Below are 16,532 nucleotides of genomic sequence, written 5' to 3'. Positions count from 1 at the left end.
CTCCTGTCACTACCCTGTAAGGTATCAGTTGTACATCCCATCCAAAGTCTTTCACAAGGCCCATGGGGAAGCTATATGAATTCCCTTATCTCGATAGAGCAATACTTTGTAGGTGAAAGTAAAAGGGAAAAGAAAAATTAACTTCAAATACGAGGCTGAAACACGCTATGACATTTGGGGTTTTCTTTTAACACTAATAGTAAGTAAGATCTTATTTCAAGTTAAAAATTGAGATACCTGGGAGGATAGGTGCAACAAAAATATACCAGCATGACATAAGGAACAACGATTTAGGAGTAGACCCCAAATGTTAAAAATGAAAGTGAAATCTTCTTAAAACCCAAAGAATGAAACATTAAAATGAATCTTATTCTTCCATTTGTCACTAATAATACTAGTTTTTCCTAAAAGTTTCATTTATTCCTTTCCAAATACAAACTACAAAGAATGGAAGTCACATCCCAGCCTGCACTCCATAGCCTGTTCCTCTTTGTCCTTACAAGATTGGTCAAGTCTTTGCAAACTCTGTACTTCGTCTATGCATGTTTCAGAAGATTTATTTTGATACTTTGTGTGTTTAATTGGTGCTTATTTTTCTTTTAGGGCTATTGTCAATGTCTAATCCATTTGTTTCTGTTATTTTCATAAACCTTTTGCTGTTGATGTGTCCATTTCTCGCAGAATGTCTTTAAGAGAATGGTTCATGTGAGTAGATGTAGATCTGTGTTGTGTAATTGACGCTCGCTCAATACTTAATTGCTTATCCTGGATGACATGCGATTCCACATTATTTATTGAATTGCGAAGACACTTCATTGGGTGCTGAAAGTTCGTGTTCTTGATTGTGTTTTGCAGGAGCCATGCTGGAGCAAAAGGCTCTAACCCAACTTCAGATTCTCATGGTGCTGGAATGAAGTATTCAGAAGGTGATATCATTTCAGATTCAAAGTTGGATTCACCTGGCTTGGAGGAAAATTCAGATGGTTATTATAATAAGCACTTGATTTTCATGTTTATTAATTCATTATATTCCAGCGTCTTCATTTTTCTCTTATTTTCTAATCATCATTTCAGGTATTTCTTATCCACCCATTGCCAAGTCTGTGGGTGACCTTAAGATGAAAGAAAAGGATGGATCTGTTTTATCCTCGCCAGTAATGAAAGAGAACTCTTTCCAGGAGCGGTCCTCGGTTTCTTCTAAACAATCTAGCACTGGACTTTCCCCAGTTGAAGGCAGTGATTTTACTAACAGCCCATCAACTGTAACAAGTGGCTCACTCTCCACTGATAGAACTATTTTAAAAGCGGTTCAGTCATCAAAACGTGGAGGGGCGAGTGAGGGCTCAAATACAAGTTCCACCCGTTCTGACTTGAGTATGAACATTCTTGACGAGGAACCAATGCGTGACTCATTTGATTATGAACCATTCTTTCAAGAGGAATATTGTAAAGCAACGGGTCTTAGTAACTGCCGTGACCCAGCAGATGCTGTAACCGACGACGTAGACAGTAGCGGTAGTCCCCGTTACAGGGAGAAATGTGAGGAAGATGGAGACCCTGATGACATGCTTGGCGGTGTATTTTCTTTCTCCGAGGAAGGTACAAATTGGGTGAAGGTTTTTTAACACATTATTCTTATTTCTAGCGTACCTTGTGGAAGCAAAATCTGCTGTCTGTTGAAATGGCTCTAGCAGACTAATCTAACTAATGAATTGAGTTAACAAATTACAAAATTAAAAATTCAAGGTATGCACAAGTGGACCCACTCACGCACAGATATCAAAATATATATACTTTTCGAAAGAACAGACATGGTAACTTTGCAATTAGTTGGGCACGCAAGAGTTGGCATAATGATTAATTGAATACATATGCCATATACGCTTAAATTAAGTGCACATCTATATATAAATAATGGGTTTGTTAGATTACGGGTTAAATTTTGAATCGTGACGTTTATTTTTCATGTTTGTTTTGCTTTTACTCATTTCAAAAGGTATATGAGGTTCCTTTTTACAGCATCCAACTTTACTACCTCAAATTCCTGTTGCAGGATAACGTTCCTCGGCATGTCATAATGCATCGTAATATTGGACCGTAACAGTCTGCTGGTCGTCGTGGTCCTGATGATAGAGCATGCGTCGTGTCATGATTGATAAAGTTGAGGTTGTTGGTTGGGTTTCAACAAGGACAATTCTACTGACAGATAGAAGTGATTATGTTATTGATAGTAGCACTGGTGGGACTGATGCCTGGTTTCCTCTTTCCCCTCTCTTTTGTATATACTGTAAATTGAAATTCATAGTTCAAATGATTTGTGTGGTCAGGTTCTTACCAATGCTGTGTAATATTATTATTCATTCTTCAAAGAAAAATGAAAAAAAAGGGAAAATAAAGTGGAAAAATGAATAGTTTATTGCTGTACAATATTTATATTTTCCTATACAGGGCCCAAGTTCTTGCTTTGGAATAGACTCTACAGATTTTGGAGGTTATTTTATGAATTGACTCTATGGCATTTTACATTTGAAGGGACAAGTAATGTCAAAATGTCATTATATGGTTTTTTAAGATAATAAACAACAAGAACTATTTTTTTAAGATAATAAACAACAAGAACTATGTAGGTTAAAAAAAAAAGAAAAGAAAAATTAGATTTGTTAATGTTTGTAAATGGGTAATTTATTTGGCCAATTGATTCTTATTGGCATCTTTGAATTATGAATTGATAAAAAAGATTAGACAAATAAGTGAGCAAGTATTAGAAATGGGATTTAAAGGGGCAGGAGAAAGGTAAATTAATTGGTGCTTTGTTTAGTAAACTTTGAATAGTTAAATTGTGTTAATTACACCTAAAAATCCTAACACCCCTAAATTTTCGAAACTTCCTTCTTCTTCGATTTTCTTTCCTTCCTTCGATCGATGGGCTTCCTTCCTCTGAAATTTCCATTCATCTTCTCTGACATTCGACGTTGTCTCCCTTCCCTTCGGCGGCTCTAATTTTCTTTGTTGCAGAGCATTCCATCTTCGACGGTTCCTATTCTCGAGTAGTTTATGCTATATTTAGATTTCAATTTTAGACATATTCGAGGTTCATTTCTTGCTCTCTGGTTCTATTGCTGTCGCCAAAGATTAGTTGGCATATACGAGTATATATTTTTGATCTCGTTTGTTTAAAATATTGTATATGTGAGGATATATAGTATAGTGTTTAGAGTAGGATATATATTATAACTCAAGTTTTATATATTCGGATATATACTTATGGTGATTTAAAACTAAGAATTTGTTGGATATATACCGTTAGTGATTTACATCTTGACTTTTTATATATACCAGTGAATCTATCCTTTAAACTTCTCCTATTTCTTGTAACCAAAATTTAAAAAATTAGAAATCGAGCATACAGACCACTTTCACTGGAGAAGGTATTTGGTTTTTATCCCCCCAACCAATCCAAAACCCTAGTAATCACAGAGGACTTTCGATATTACATTGTTCTGGCTAACTGAAGCCTTTTAGCTAAATGTCTCCAACCCTTTGTGATGCGAAAATCACATTGACACATTAGCAGTCGGGAAGAAAGCCACTGATAGTCCAGCTTCGAACACATTAATAAGTTAATAAAGAAGAGCCCACACCTACTCAGGATATCTAGTCTCATAGGAGACAAGCATAGCTACTCGGGATTTCAAATCTTACTCAAATACGAGTTACTTAAGTAAGGTAGCTTGCTCCTAAAAGCAGGAACGAGACAACCCCGGGGACCTCCGACTGCACGAGTTCCATAACACTAGCTGCCTAAACTCAGCAGTGCTGTCTTGTATCTTTTCTCTGCTCGCATATTCTTCATTGTTTGAATATAATTTGTTACTTATCTAAGACAAGATATTGGAATTGGCATGCTTGACGAATAGTTGACTTTTTTGGAACATCAAATCTACTTTGCGGGACATCCGCGGCTTTTCCTTCTCTCTTTTTTCTTTTTGTCAATTTATATTCGGACTTGTAACTATGAATACTGCAAAATACCCCGCAAATTATATTTTCATATTTCCTTCGATGTGTAGATAAACAGTGTTTTTCTTCTCCTTTCAATATTGGCGTCGATGAATACGTGCTTCCCGTTAATTATCTTCTGTTAAAGGATAAATAACACCAAAAAATAAATAATAATTAGACATTTGGACCTCAAACACAGAGGAAATAAGACATTGGCAAAATTAATCAGCATCTAAACCTCATAAAATTGATTTCATTAAAACAAAAACAAGAAACTAAAACCCAAATAATTGGTATAAAGAAGAACCGTACCGGTAGGGTATGAATGAAGGAGAACAAATTGTACCAGTAGTAGAAATGAGGATGATGTTGTGCCCACAATAATTAAGATTTGGATATTTTTTAATTAATAATATTGGTAAATAAAGAAAATCAATCTTTTTGAATGAGTTAAATAAGGCGTTGAAGGAGTGAATTAAGGATTTGAATTGAAAATTAATATGAGACCACAATAATTAAAGGATTATGATAGGTGTTGAAGGAGTGAATTAAGGATTTGAATTGAAAATTAATATGAGACCACAATAATTAATTAAAGGGTTATGATATTAATTTATGGAATTAAATCTTTTATATTTTTTAAAAAAAGCGAATAACTATAATAAATGAAAATGCAATAAATGGAGGTAAATTCGGAATTAAAATAAAATCCTACCTGCAGAAATGCAAAAGTGTAAAATTAAAGAATTTTAGACATTTATGTAAATAAGTTTCTAAAACAGTTCTCTAAAGATATTATCTCTCATTTTTAAAGTCTAGGGGTTTAATTTTTTTTATTTATAAAAGTTGATTTAATTTTTACACATGAAAGTTTAAGGAAGGTAATCGTTGAGTTCGGTGGAATTTGCCCTCTAGAGAAAATAGTCATTTATAAAATTAATTTTTTTTAAAAAATATGTTATTGGTTTAACAATTTTCCATTTTGTCCCATGTTATCTTCAAAACTGTATGAAATAAATTGCTAGATAAAAATAATGAAGCTACCATCATTTACTTTCATAATATATTGGAACTAATAATTACACACCCAAATAATGGAAGTATTTTACTTTCCTGAGTGATACAAATTTATTTTTTTTAGTCCAACAACGATCGAATAATTGATCTTCAATAATTAACGCTTTTACTGTTTGATAGTCATACAAATTTATTAAAATTTGTTTCATATTTTAAAAATATATAATATTTATAAAAAAATGTGTCAAAACTTTAGTTGAAATCTTCACAAAGCTGCATTATTCAACTCTCTCAGTTTTATTAAATAAAAATATAATATCAAATAAATATTCCGAAATTCCAATTTTTAATTAAATGAATAGAAAGAATTGTGTATTCTTATTATTTTCAAGAACATTTTATTAATTTTTTTGTGACATTAACAATATATCAATAATAGCTTAAAAAAATTCCAGGAAAATTTAGATTTTGTTCTTCCTATTTAAAAAATTAGAATTCCACATAGGCATCTAATCAAATTTCACTTAATAAAATTGAAATATGTAAAAGAATCCAAGGATGGAAATACTGTATATTCAAATTGAATAGACTAACTCTTTTTCTACAATTTTTAGATATTTATTACAAAATTATGCATGAGAAATGTCATTCATTAAATACTAATATTTTCACGAAAACACATCACTCAGCTCCCAATAAAGTCTTATAAATATATTTATTATTTATAAAATTTCAAAAAAAATTAAATAAACTCTAAAACTGAAGCCTCAACTTACTTTCAAATAATTATTTGACGTGATTATAACTCAACGTTGGAGATTATATACTAGCAATAATCATCAAAGGCCATAGATTCAAAATCCTAATATTTGGTTTGAATGGTAATACCCTAAAAATAAATATAAATAAAAATAAAACTCATAATTGTTAATTCACGATTAAGTCTTTTGTATGACATATTAGCAAGCCCTCTGACATGGACTTAGTTGGTACAGAACCTTGCACTTGTGCGATACTCGATGACGTATGCTCCGAAATTTAAGTTAATGCTTAGTTCGAATTGGTGCCAAATTGAGTTAGGTTGAATGCAAGAGGGTGCATGCCCTTTGAAAAGGTGGACTCCATATCTTTTATAAAAGGAGGTTTTGGAAATCTGGTTTTGCAATTACGACGTTCGTAACTGTTGATCAATAGATCTTTTATTGACGATCAGAAGATCTTTTGCTAGCAAACTTGTTCATTTGTAGAATTCCTGCCGGTTAGAATCTTCTATAGGTTGGAAATCAAGTTGAGCTTTTGGAAACCAATTAGTTTTGAGATAAACCTTGTGAATATTAATATCAAGATGTGACGTCTATTTTGGATGTCAGCTCTTTTGGGCTCTAATACCATATTAATATTCATAGGTTTCATCTCAAAGCAAATTGATTTTGAGATGAAACTCTATAATATTGATAATCGTTTACATTCATGCAGAATAAACATAGAAACGTGAGAATCTACGTATCCATATCCAATATTTATTGGTTGGATATTACTGCTTTGATGTTTTGGTCTCTCTTCTTTTCCTTCCCCCCTCGTAAAATGTTCACTATTATTATTTTTTTCTCCCTCTCCTTCCTTGGCAACGTAACAAATTTTTTACTGAAGTGATTCATTTGGTGATACTTCTGTTTCTTGTTTTCTATTACCAATTTTATTAAGAAATCTAAGTATTTTATTATGTTTTTTTTGTTTTTGTTTTTTGTTTTCTTTAGAAACATTCTCAAAATTGTATATAAATTTTGAAATCAACAGAAATAACCTGTTTCTGGTTCTCGTTTCCAATTTATTCCAAAATATAAATAAAAGTATTGTTTTATCATTCTTGACTCAAATAGAGTATCGAGAGCCATCCAATTATGCTTTTCTTTATTAAAAAGAGGAAACATAAATAACGGAAACGTTATCAAATGTGCCCTTACTAAGCTTTTCACACACGTCTACCATATGCCTTGGAGTTCAAATTGACCAAATTCCTTACTATGTTATATAAGGTCAAAATTATAAAATCATCACACAAAAAGAAAAAAAAAGTGTTTAATTTTTGTAACTATAAGTTTTTGTGAGTTAGTGGATGTAATTTTCCCAGAAGACAGACAGAAACGTTTTCAATGTAAAAATCCTATTTGACAGAATAATTTTAAAAAAATAAGTTTTAGAATACAGACACAGTAGAGAATGGAAATATTATTTTATTATTTAATAGATTTTAGGTATTTTAAATTGTGAAAAACCAAAGAAAGAAATGGTTATGAAACTAGAAGCTAGTATATCATTGAAGTTTATAAAATGTCAAATAAATTTTTTAATTGTGTCTAGTAAATTCCTATCATATTCAACCACTTTTAAATTACGAATCTATTATATATAAAATTTAAAGGTCGAGATTCAATAAGACACGAAGTTGAATTTTTTGCGTCTAATTAGTATATGAATTTTAAAAAATGTCATCTACATTTAATATACATGAATCTATTAGACACAAAATTAAAAATTCAATCAAGAACCAGTCCCATACTTTTGAACGTTGGACTGAAGTTTAATTTAAAGTTAAAAAGATCAAAATCCAAATTCAAAATCCAAGCTGAGTTTCTTTTTCACATTCAATGAACTGACAGCTTAATGTCATCTAAAATATAGTACTGGTTGTCTTGTCTTGTGGTGTGCATATGTTGTCTTTCTCCCAAAAAGAATCAAAAAACCACTTTTTTTTTTTTCCTTTTTTTAATCTCTTGTCCTTATCTCCATCAGATTCCTCATCACCAAAGTCAATCCCCCTTTAACTATAAATTGCTTCTTCTTCTCTCTCCATGTAATAAATACTATCCTACTTACTACTAATAATGTATGGATAAGTTTGCCAATTCCAATAATGTCAACAACATCATGTGCCAATTATATTAAATTATATGACATCTTATGTATTTGTCTCTACTTACAAAACACTAAACTTAGCAATAGCAACAAAGATTGTGTTTTTTGTTGGCTAATAGCATTCACTTGAATTAAGACTTTGGAGAGTCCAAAAATGTTGTCCTTTGTGCCAATAATCCAATTCCCTATCGTTATTTGGAGACTCCAAAAGAATTATAATAAAAATCAACCCATTTTGAGTTGTTACTTCTTAATGTTAGAGGGTAAATATTAATATCATGGATTTCATCTTAAGACCAATCGATAATGAGAGAAGTAGTCCATGTCTATTATAAACTTTTGTGAGGTCCTTAATGTGCTCCCTCAAGATCATGACTTTTTTGGTCGGATTCTATTTTTTGATCGAATGCTCATTTGAGATTTTTGGGCTCTGGTACCATATTAATATTCATAGAGTTTCATCTCAAAACCAATTGACAATAATAGGAGTAATCCGCTTATATTATAAACCCTTGTTAGGTTTCTTCTTTTTTCAATTTGAGATTCTTAACAAAGATACCGCGGTATTTTAAAATGCTCGGATATCCTAAGATATCCATACATAAGATATTTAACATATTTTGATTCCCTTTTGAAAATGGGTTTCCAAGATCCTTATGTCAAGGACATCATCCCTCTACATTTTTGTCTTTCCATTTTTTATATATTTACTTTCATTAATATTCTTTATTTTTATTTTTATTTTATAATTAATATACTAATTGACTAATAACTAACTTTATGCAATTAAGTATATTTATAAACTACATTTACATGTAAAATAAAATTCAATTAAATTATATAATATCTCCATTTATTTTTAATATTTTGAAGTAATTATTATTAATAATATTTATTATCATAAATATATAATTTTAAAGCAACATTTTTTAATAATCAACGTACATTTTATATCACAAACATCCTTATCAATTTACCTAAAAATAAATGTGGCTATCAATGATGCAAGACCTTTAAAATTTTGTACATCGGTATCTACACAGAAAAAATAAACAACCTCTAAAGAATCATTCTTTTATTTTTAAATGGTTTAAATTTTATTTTAGTCCTTAAACTTTCAAAATTATTCTATTTTAGTCCATAAACTTTGAAAACGTGTCTGTTTTAGTCCCTAAATTAATTTTTAGAATGTCTATTTCAGTTCCTATTTTTTCTTTATTTTTTTAAATTAAAACAATTCTAACAAATGAATAACGCGACCTTGAATATGTGTTCAACAAGGATTGGTTCAGATGATTTATGGGGTAAATTGAATATTAGATGACAAAATAATTTCAATGACCAAAATAATTATTTTTAAAATTTAAAAAATAAAATAAAACTTTTGAAAATTTCGTAAAGTTCATGAAATAAGTAAACATTTTGAAAGTATCGATAAATAGAAATAGAACAAGTTCATGAAAAAAATAAAATTTAAATACTTTGAGTAGGATTTAAAACGTGCTTTAACAAATAGGTTAAAAGAATATAATTGAATTATTAATAATTAAGCTTAATTTTTTAAGAATTGAATCTCATTTAAAAAAGAAAAAAAGTTTTAAAAAACTATGGGACAATTGTTTTTAGTTTCCCTATGACACATTGGTCGGTGGATTTAAATTATTATTGGATAATGTAAGGACTTAGTGTGGAATAATCACATGACCTCTGAAAAGTTCTTATTTTGACCATATTTATTGTACCATTCAATTATTTGTAATTCTTAAATTGTTCCAGTTATGGCTCCGAACTTTAAATTATGTTTTTGTTTTTTTTTTTATTAGGTACTTTTCCTAGTTTTATAAGTAGGGATGGGAACTTTTAATATTTTTATTGAGAATATATACCTTAATTAGTTGAAGTATGTTGGTTGAAAAAAAAAAATATTTGAACCATGTTCAAATTGGCTAAATTATATTTTTGTTTGGTTTTTATTATTAATATAATTAATATAATGTTATAATAAATATAATGTTTATGTGTGACATGACAATTATATAGATAAAATTTAGCTGAATTAATGTGATGTGCCAAACAACTAATGGACAATGTCAATTCAAACATAGTTCAGTAGAGATAACACATATATAGTTCGATCCTCATACCCACAATATTGTTGAACTAAAAGAAATATGCATAACTCAACTATTTAGTCCTAACTAACCATTATGGATTGACTTAATTTAGTAAGCATTCGAGTATGTGAAAATATAAATGGAACACATTTAGACCCTATAAATATCGCACGTCTAAATAACTATTGTCCCAAAATATTAATCTAAACTACATGTAAACCAGGGATTAAACCGTCACTTTTATTTTACATATATTGATAGTATCACAGCAACTGAACTAAAATTTATTTAAAATTTCTAAAATTTGAAAATTTTAAAGACATTATCCAATGCAACCAACACAACCTGAGGTTAGGTTCGTTATCTTTTTAGGAAAAAAGAAAAAAAAAAGAAATACAGGGAAAAAAAGTAAAGAAAAGAAAAGCTAGCAAATTAGAAAAATTATTTACAAGTACTTCAAAACCCCATTGTGAAATTTTGTTGTTGGCTACATCGAGTGTGAGTCATGGGCACCCAAAATCTGTTGCTCTAGCTGCACTCAAATACCCAAAAACAAACCAATATATAAAATAAGATACCAATTTTGCTTTTTTTTTATTCTAAAAATATTATTTTAAATTACAAATTTGTTTTTCAATTATGATGGTTGTATTTATATTTGTTCGTCAAGCTTTAAACTTTTTTTTTTATTATGTCCTGCTTAAACTTTCGATTTTCATTTTAATAAACCTATATACCAGGGTATCATATATTTGTTGATACATGTTAGACCTTTTCTTTTATATTTCCATGTGTCTATGAGTTCGATATTTACTTGAAGGGTAAATCGACATTTCCATAATATTGCAACAAAATTGACAAAATATGAAAAATATCAACAAAATATACATTATATTCATATTCATGATTTTAATCTTATTTAGAAAGAATGAAATGCTTATTTGTTAATTTAAATATTTTTTACCATTTTTTTTCTTTTTATAACATTTTCATAAATATCCATCAATATCGATATTTCCATCATCATTTTCATGAAATCGAGACCTTTACATTTTTATCGATATCGATACTGTTATATTAATAGTGAGATGTTATTGAACAAACAAGTAATCGGTGGTCTATTATCTTATGCTACGTATTATCATGTCATGTCAAATCATTACATAGGTTGATATTTAAATATAAGTGTACTAAACAAAATTATTAAAACAGTTTTAATTTTTAGTTTTGAGTCTTCAAAATATAATATTTTTTTATTAATTATTTATTTACCTTTTTTTATTATTTTTCAAAATTTTGAAATTAATACTCTCGGAAAAAAAAAAGGTTATGAACCAATAATTTTTTAGAATAGGTTAATCTTAAAAAAAAAAAAAAAAAAGCTTCATCAAGCATAATAATAATAAATGAATAAATAAAAAACCTTGAAGAGAGTCTCCAACTTGATCTTCACTAAAGCAAACTCCTCCTTCACTTGTTGCAGACTTTTTAAGCACCTGCGTTGTGTTAAATATATTTATATTTATAGTATCACAGCAACTCCAATAAGTATTTAATTTGAAAAAAAAATTATGTTTAAAATAATTTTCAAAGGGATCCTTATGGAAAGAAGGAAGGAAGAAAAGAAAAGAAAAAAAAAAAAAACTGACCCTTCAATGTTCTGCTCCTCACAGTTGCTTCGGAATGCAATACAAGCCCTCTGCACTTTGTGTGCTCCAATGCTGTGTTTTTTTTTTATTCAATAACAAATAAATAAATAATTAAAAGGTATTTATATACCATTTTATATTAATTCCATCATTTTCATGTTCATTAGGGTTTGGTCTTTATAAATTTAAATTACTTTGTTTTAGTTAATCTCTGAACCCACTTACATAAACATGGTATTTTTTAATTAAAAAGATCCCCATGAGCATAATTGAGCATTAATTAACCTTAATTAACATGTATTCCTTCCTTCGAAGTCGGAGGTTCGATCTCCTATTATCCTCAAATTGTTGTATTAAAAAAAAATCTTTAAATTATCTATTTCTAAATTTGATAAACAGAAGTTGGAACACTAATTAACTTTACGTCACCAAAATGTTTGGTTAAATATGAAAAGAGATTTAGCAACATGAAGGAAAATAATTTTTTTCTATAAAGTTTAAAAAAAAAAACATAAAACGAAATTCGTCAAAGAGATAAAAAAGAAAAAACTGAAAGAAATGAAACAAATATGAAACTTCATGGACTAATACGAGGATGTTACATCAACTCAAATAAGTGTTTAATTTGAAATTTTTTTTTATAACGATTGGTTAAATAATCAAAATAAAAGCCAATTTTGAAAATTCTAGAACATCAAAAAGCGCACTTATTTAATACTTCAAAAAGTACTTACCGAAAAAATACTTTCACACTTTTTCGAAGTCATCTCTAAACTCACTATTAGAGTATTAATATATCAATATTTACGCCTTGTCATAATTTGACAAATTTGTTTTGAAATATTCATCAACATTGACATTTTAAGCCAAATCAACGTTGAACAACTAACCTCGAGCTGCTGCCTTTCAACTGGTGAACATGAGCATCCACTTTCTTGAAATCAATACATTGCTGCTGACTGTGGGGGAGAGGGGAAATTAAATTAAATGAAAGATTCTTTTAATCTCCAAAAACAAAAAAGAAAAAAAAATAGAGTAATATATTATAAAAATATACAATAATTAATTTGTTGAGTCCAAATAAAAGTGCATACAGAGCTTTAGCCAGTTCATTGATGAGCCTTTGAGAATCTTCAAAGAATAGAGAAACCACTTCCACCACAAACTCTGGATTGCTCTCATCTTGCAAGCTCTGAAGCTGTGTAAACTGATCATCCAAATATCCCTAGAACAAAGAATGAAAAAAAAAAAAATTTATAATATTTTTATTGACGGTTGGTCACCTAAGGGAAGTAGTTCATATATATCAATATTCATGACGTTGTATCTAAAAACCAATTGACAATTAGAAGAGTAGTCCATGTCTATTATAAATTCTTGTCGTGTGATTCATAATATTGACAACTATTCTAGAAGAATAATGGGTAAAATGAGAGAGTAGAGATTCTCTACTTAAATTAAAAAGGAAAAAAATGTAGCCTTCAACTTTTTAACAACGGTCTGTACTTGATTAAGTCTTACAAGATTTTGTCTAGACTTTGCCTGTTTAGGCCTTGTTTGTATACTTGTGATTTTTCGCAGTTTATTTTATACCTTTTTCACGTTTCTTAGAAAAACATTTGGATCATTGGACAAATTCTGAAAACAAAAAAAAATTTCTAAAAACTAGTAGTTTTCAAAATTTGACTTAGATTTTGAAAACGAAAAAATCAAATACGAAATGATTATCAAACGGAATCTTTAGTTATTGGAAAAGCTTGGTTGTAATTCATAGAATAAAATACATAAATAATGCGTAAGATTTTGTAGTTTTCCTCTCATTTGTCGTTGCTCCTAGGTGGCTTTAACTTAGTTACCGAGCGGAGTGGAGCAAAACGAAAGAAAGGAAAAAAGATGAGCAAAAAGTTTGTATTTGATATATCTAACCTCTTTGAAGAGTGAGTTTGTGTAGTCAAGCAGTTGCCTCTGCAAATGAATTACACCTTCCATTATTGAAGAAGCTCTCTTCTCTCTCTCTCTTTGGTTCAAAAGGGCAGTTTTTCTGCGAAGAGAGGAGAAGGAGCAGAATTTTATGCTCAAAAGAGCTGCAAAATAGGAAAAGAAAAAAGCTTTGAAAAGTTTGAGATTCCAATGGAGTGGGGAATGGACTTTATACCAATAATAATAAAGGCAAAGAGAGAGAGGAGAGGCACAGTCTTTAATTGCTTCACTTCATTGGATTGTTGATTTTGTTTTTCCCTTTTTTTCCTTTTAACATTATTCTAAAAATACTATGGTTAAGATTTATTTGATAATGTTGTTATTTTTTGTTTCTTCCTTTCAAATCAAGAAGAAAAACAAAAATATGTTTGATAACTGTTTCTTGTTTATTATTATTTTTATTTAAAAAAGATACGAGAACATTTTGTTTACCTATTTCTTAAAAAAAAAAGTAGAAGTTTTGATATTTAAATATTGTGAGATATTTATTTTTTGATATTTATTATGAATTTTAAAAATAGAAAATAGTAAAATAATGCTTTTATCTATATTTTGAAAAAAAAGGAAATAGAACTCAGAAACAAGACCTTTAATTTTGTTATTTTCAAAATTTCTACACAATTGTGGGACTACATTTTTTATAAATAAGAAAATAGTAATTAGAAACAAGACCTTTGATTTTGTTATTTCCAAAATTTCTATCCTACAGTTTTTATAAATGAGAAAAAAAAATAGATAAAAATTATCAAAACACTTATGTTTTTAAAAAATTTGAAACGAGAAATAAAAATAGAAATGCTTACCAACATTAAATTTTTTAGGAGGAAAATACAAAAGTAAAGAGAGAAAAAAAATATTTGTTTCAAAAAAATATTTATTAGTGGCAGTTAAAAAGATTCTTATTAACTAGTCAAGGAAAACATCATTTGCAATAAATTAAGTTTTTGACAACTGCAATCATTCCTTTTTTCTTTTTACACCTCTAACAACTCATCAATTATGAGCCAATAGAAGGTCACAAAATTTTCAAAGAAAAACTTATTCACACTGTCCAATAAACTCATTCCATGTATATCCACTGTCTCTCTCTCTCTCTGAAGTTTGTTAATTAAACTGTTGATTTGAGCATTTTCTTCTGTTTTATCTGTCCAAGTCTTGAGTTCTCTCCACTTTTGTTGCTGTTCTATATTCTAACAATTGATGACCAATATAATTCCATTGACTTTTCATAGTTAGAAGAGAAACAAATTGAAGGAAATGCTTCAAATTTGCTATTTAGATGTGAAGAAAGTTGAAATAGACACATTTTTGTTAGTCTAGGTGGTTGTTTTTGGAGTTTTTTTCAAAAGCAACTTTTCGACTTTTTATCGTAGAAACCGAGGTCTTATAACCAGTAAGGATTTAGATAGAGAAGAATATAACATCAATCTGTAAATATTAGACATCAATATGAACTTAGCTCTCAGTAATTAAGGCATTTAAGTCCTTCTCTCAAAGTCTCTCTCTAGGTCAGAGGTTTGATATTTCATCCCCACAATTGTTGTACTAAAAAAAAATGGTAAATATTAGCCCTATTTTCGAAGAAATTGGAGTTACATCTCTTTTCCATTTCCATTCCAGAGTTTTTCTGTGTTTCCACGCCTTTTCGAGATCCCGAAAACTGAACAAGAAGAAGTTTAGTATATCATAGCTGACCGCACCATGGGCGAGACAGGACCATATACCCACTAAGGGCCAACCTGAGAGCGAGGCAAGTTGGGAACGGGCTGAAACTTACGATTCGAAGACAAAGTCAGAGACTAGAATTTTCATCGTTCACGAGTTTAAATAGAATAGTTAAAAATTTAGGTTTAAATATTTATGTCCCTGTAATTTTAACATTTGTTAATTTTAGTCTATGTATTTTCAAAATGTCTATTTCGGTCCCTGTATTTTTGTTCATTTTAGTCCTTGAACTTTTCAAAATGTTCGTTTTAGTCTCTGTACTTTTAAACAGTGACAATTTTGTCTCATTTTTTTTACTAGCATGATGTTACGCTAACTAAATTTCTTGAAATATAATCATTTATATTAAAGAGTTTCTATTGTATATAAACTTTGTGTTAAAATTTTGTAAATAGGGACCAAAATAGTCACTTTTTTAAAAAAATACAAGGACCAAAACTAACGTTTTGAAAAGTACATGGTGCAAAATGTATTAACATTCATGAGGTTCCATCTCAAAACCACTTAACGTGCCCCATCAAGATCGTGGCTCTTTTGGCTCATCGATCTTGGCCGGATCCCATTTTTGGACCGGTTGCTCGTTTGAGCGTTTTGGGCTCTGATACCATATTAACATTCATGAGGTTCCATCTCAAAACCAATTAGCAATAAGAGGAGTAGCTATAAACCTATGTAAGGTTCATTCTCTTTTCAATGTGAGATCATTAACAAAATGAACCAGAATTAGTGATCCAAATAGTATTTAAACCTAAAATTTAAGACCATTTTGGTAATGATTTTGGTTTAGGTTTTCTTTTTTTAATTCAAGTTTATTTACTAACAACAATTTCTCTGTGATCTTTTGGTCCATTTTTTTAGAAGGACAAATGTTTTTAAAACTCTAATCAAATTTAAAAAGCTAAACTTATACATATAATTTTTAATAATGTGTTTTTAATTTTTTTTTAAATTTATCTTGAATTTCAAAAAAGTGAGAGTCCAAACAAAGAAAAATCAGTAATAGACAGAACTTAACTCCAAAAAAAAAAAAAAAGGCTTATCTAACCTTATCTTAGCTCATCTATATATTATTCTTTGGATACACACAAACATATATCTTTTGGTCACATTTGGTGAATATATTCTCAAC

General features: G+C 29.3%; 1 protein-coding gene across 1 annotated transcript; it reads right to left on the bottom strand.

The window, feature by feature from the left end:
• Positions 1–10,258: 10,258 nt before the first annotated feature.
• LOC111021981 (histidine-containing phosphotransfer protein 1) lies at positions 10,259–13,841 on the bottom strand. Its single transcript, XM_088124686.1, has 6 exons — positions 13,625–13,841; positions 12,793–12,923; positions 12,589–12,657; positions 11,699–11,770; positions 11,473–11,545; positions 10,259–10,581 (listed from the first exon to the last, which is right to left on the bottom strand). Exons 1-6 carry the CDS (start codon positions 13,685–13,687, stop codon positions 10,537–10,539), a joined length of 453 nt encoding a protein of 150 aa, XP_087980812.1. The 5' UTR covers positions 13,688–13,841; the 3' UTR covers positions 10,259–10,536.
• Positions 13,842–16,532: the final 2,691 nt, after the last annotated feature.

This window comes from Momordica charantia (assembly GCF_013281855.1).
Source record: "Momordica charantia cultivar OHB3-1 chromosome 6 unlocalized genomic scaffold, Mcharantia_2.0 BLBB01000006.1, whole genome shotgun sequence".
Lineage (NCBI taxonomy): Eukaryota > Viridiplantae > Streptophyta > Magnoliopsida > Cucurbitales > Cucurbitaceae > Momordica > Momordica charantia.
Note: the sequence above shows the minus strand (reverse complement) of the source record. Positions and strands in the feature narration are given on the sequence as shown.

Bases quoted from the DNA above. Each gene is read 5' to 3' on its own strand.
- LOC111021981 (XM_088124686.1), bottom strand. From the start codon at position 13,687: ATGGAAGGTGTAATTCATTTGCAGAGGCAACTGCTTGACTACACAAAC. The intron at 11,771-12,588 runs GTTAGTTGTTCA...AAAAAAACACAG, and splicing joins TTGAAAGGCAGCAGCTCGAG to CATTGGAGCACACAAAGTGC. The intron at 11,546-11,698 runs GTCAGTTTTTTT...AACACAACGCAG, and splicing joins GAGGAGCAGAACATTGAAGG to GTGCTTAAAAAGTCTGCAAC.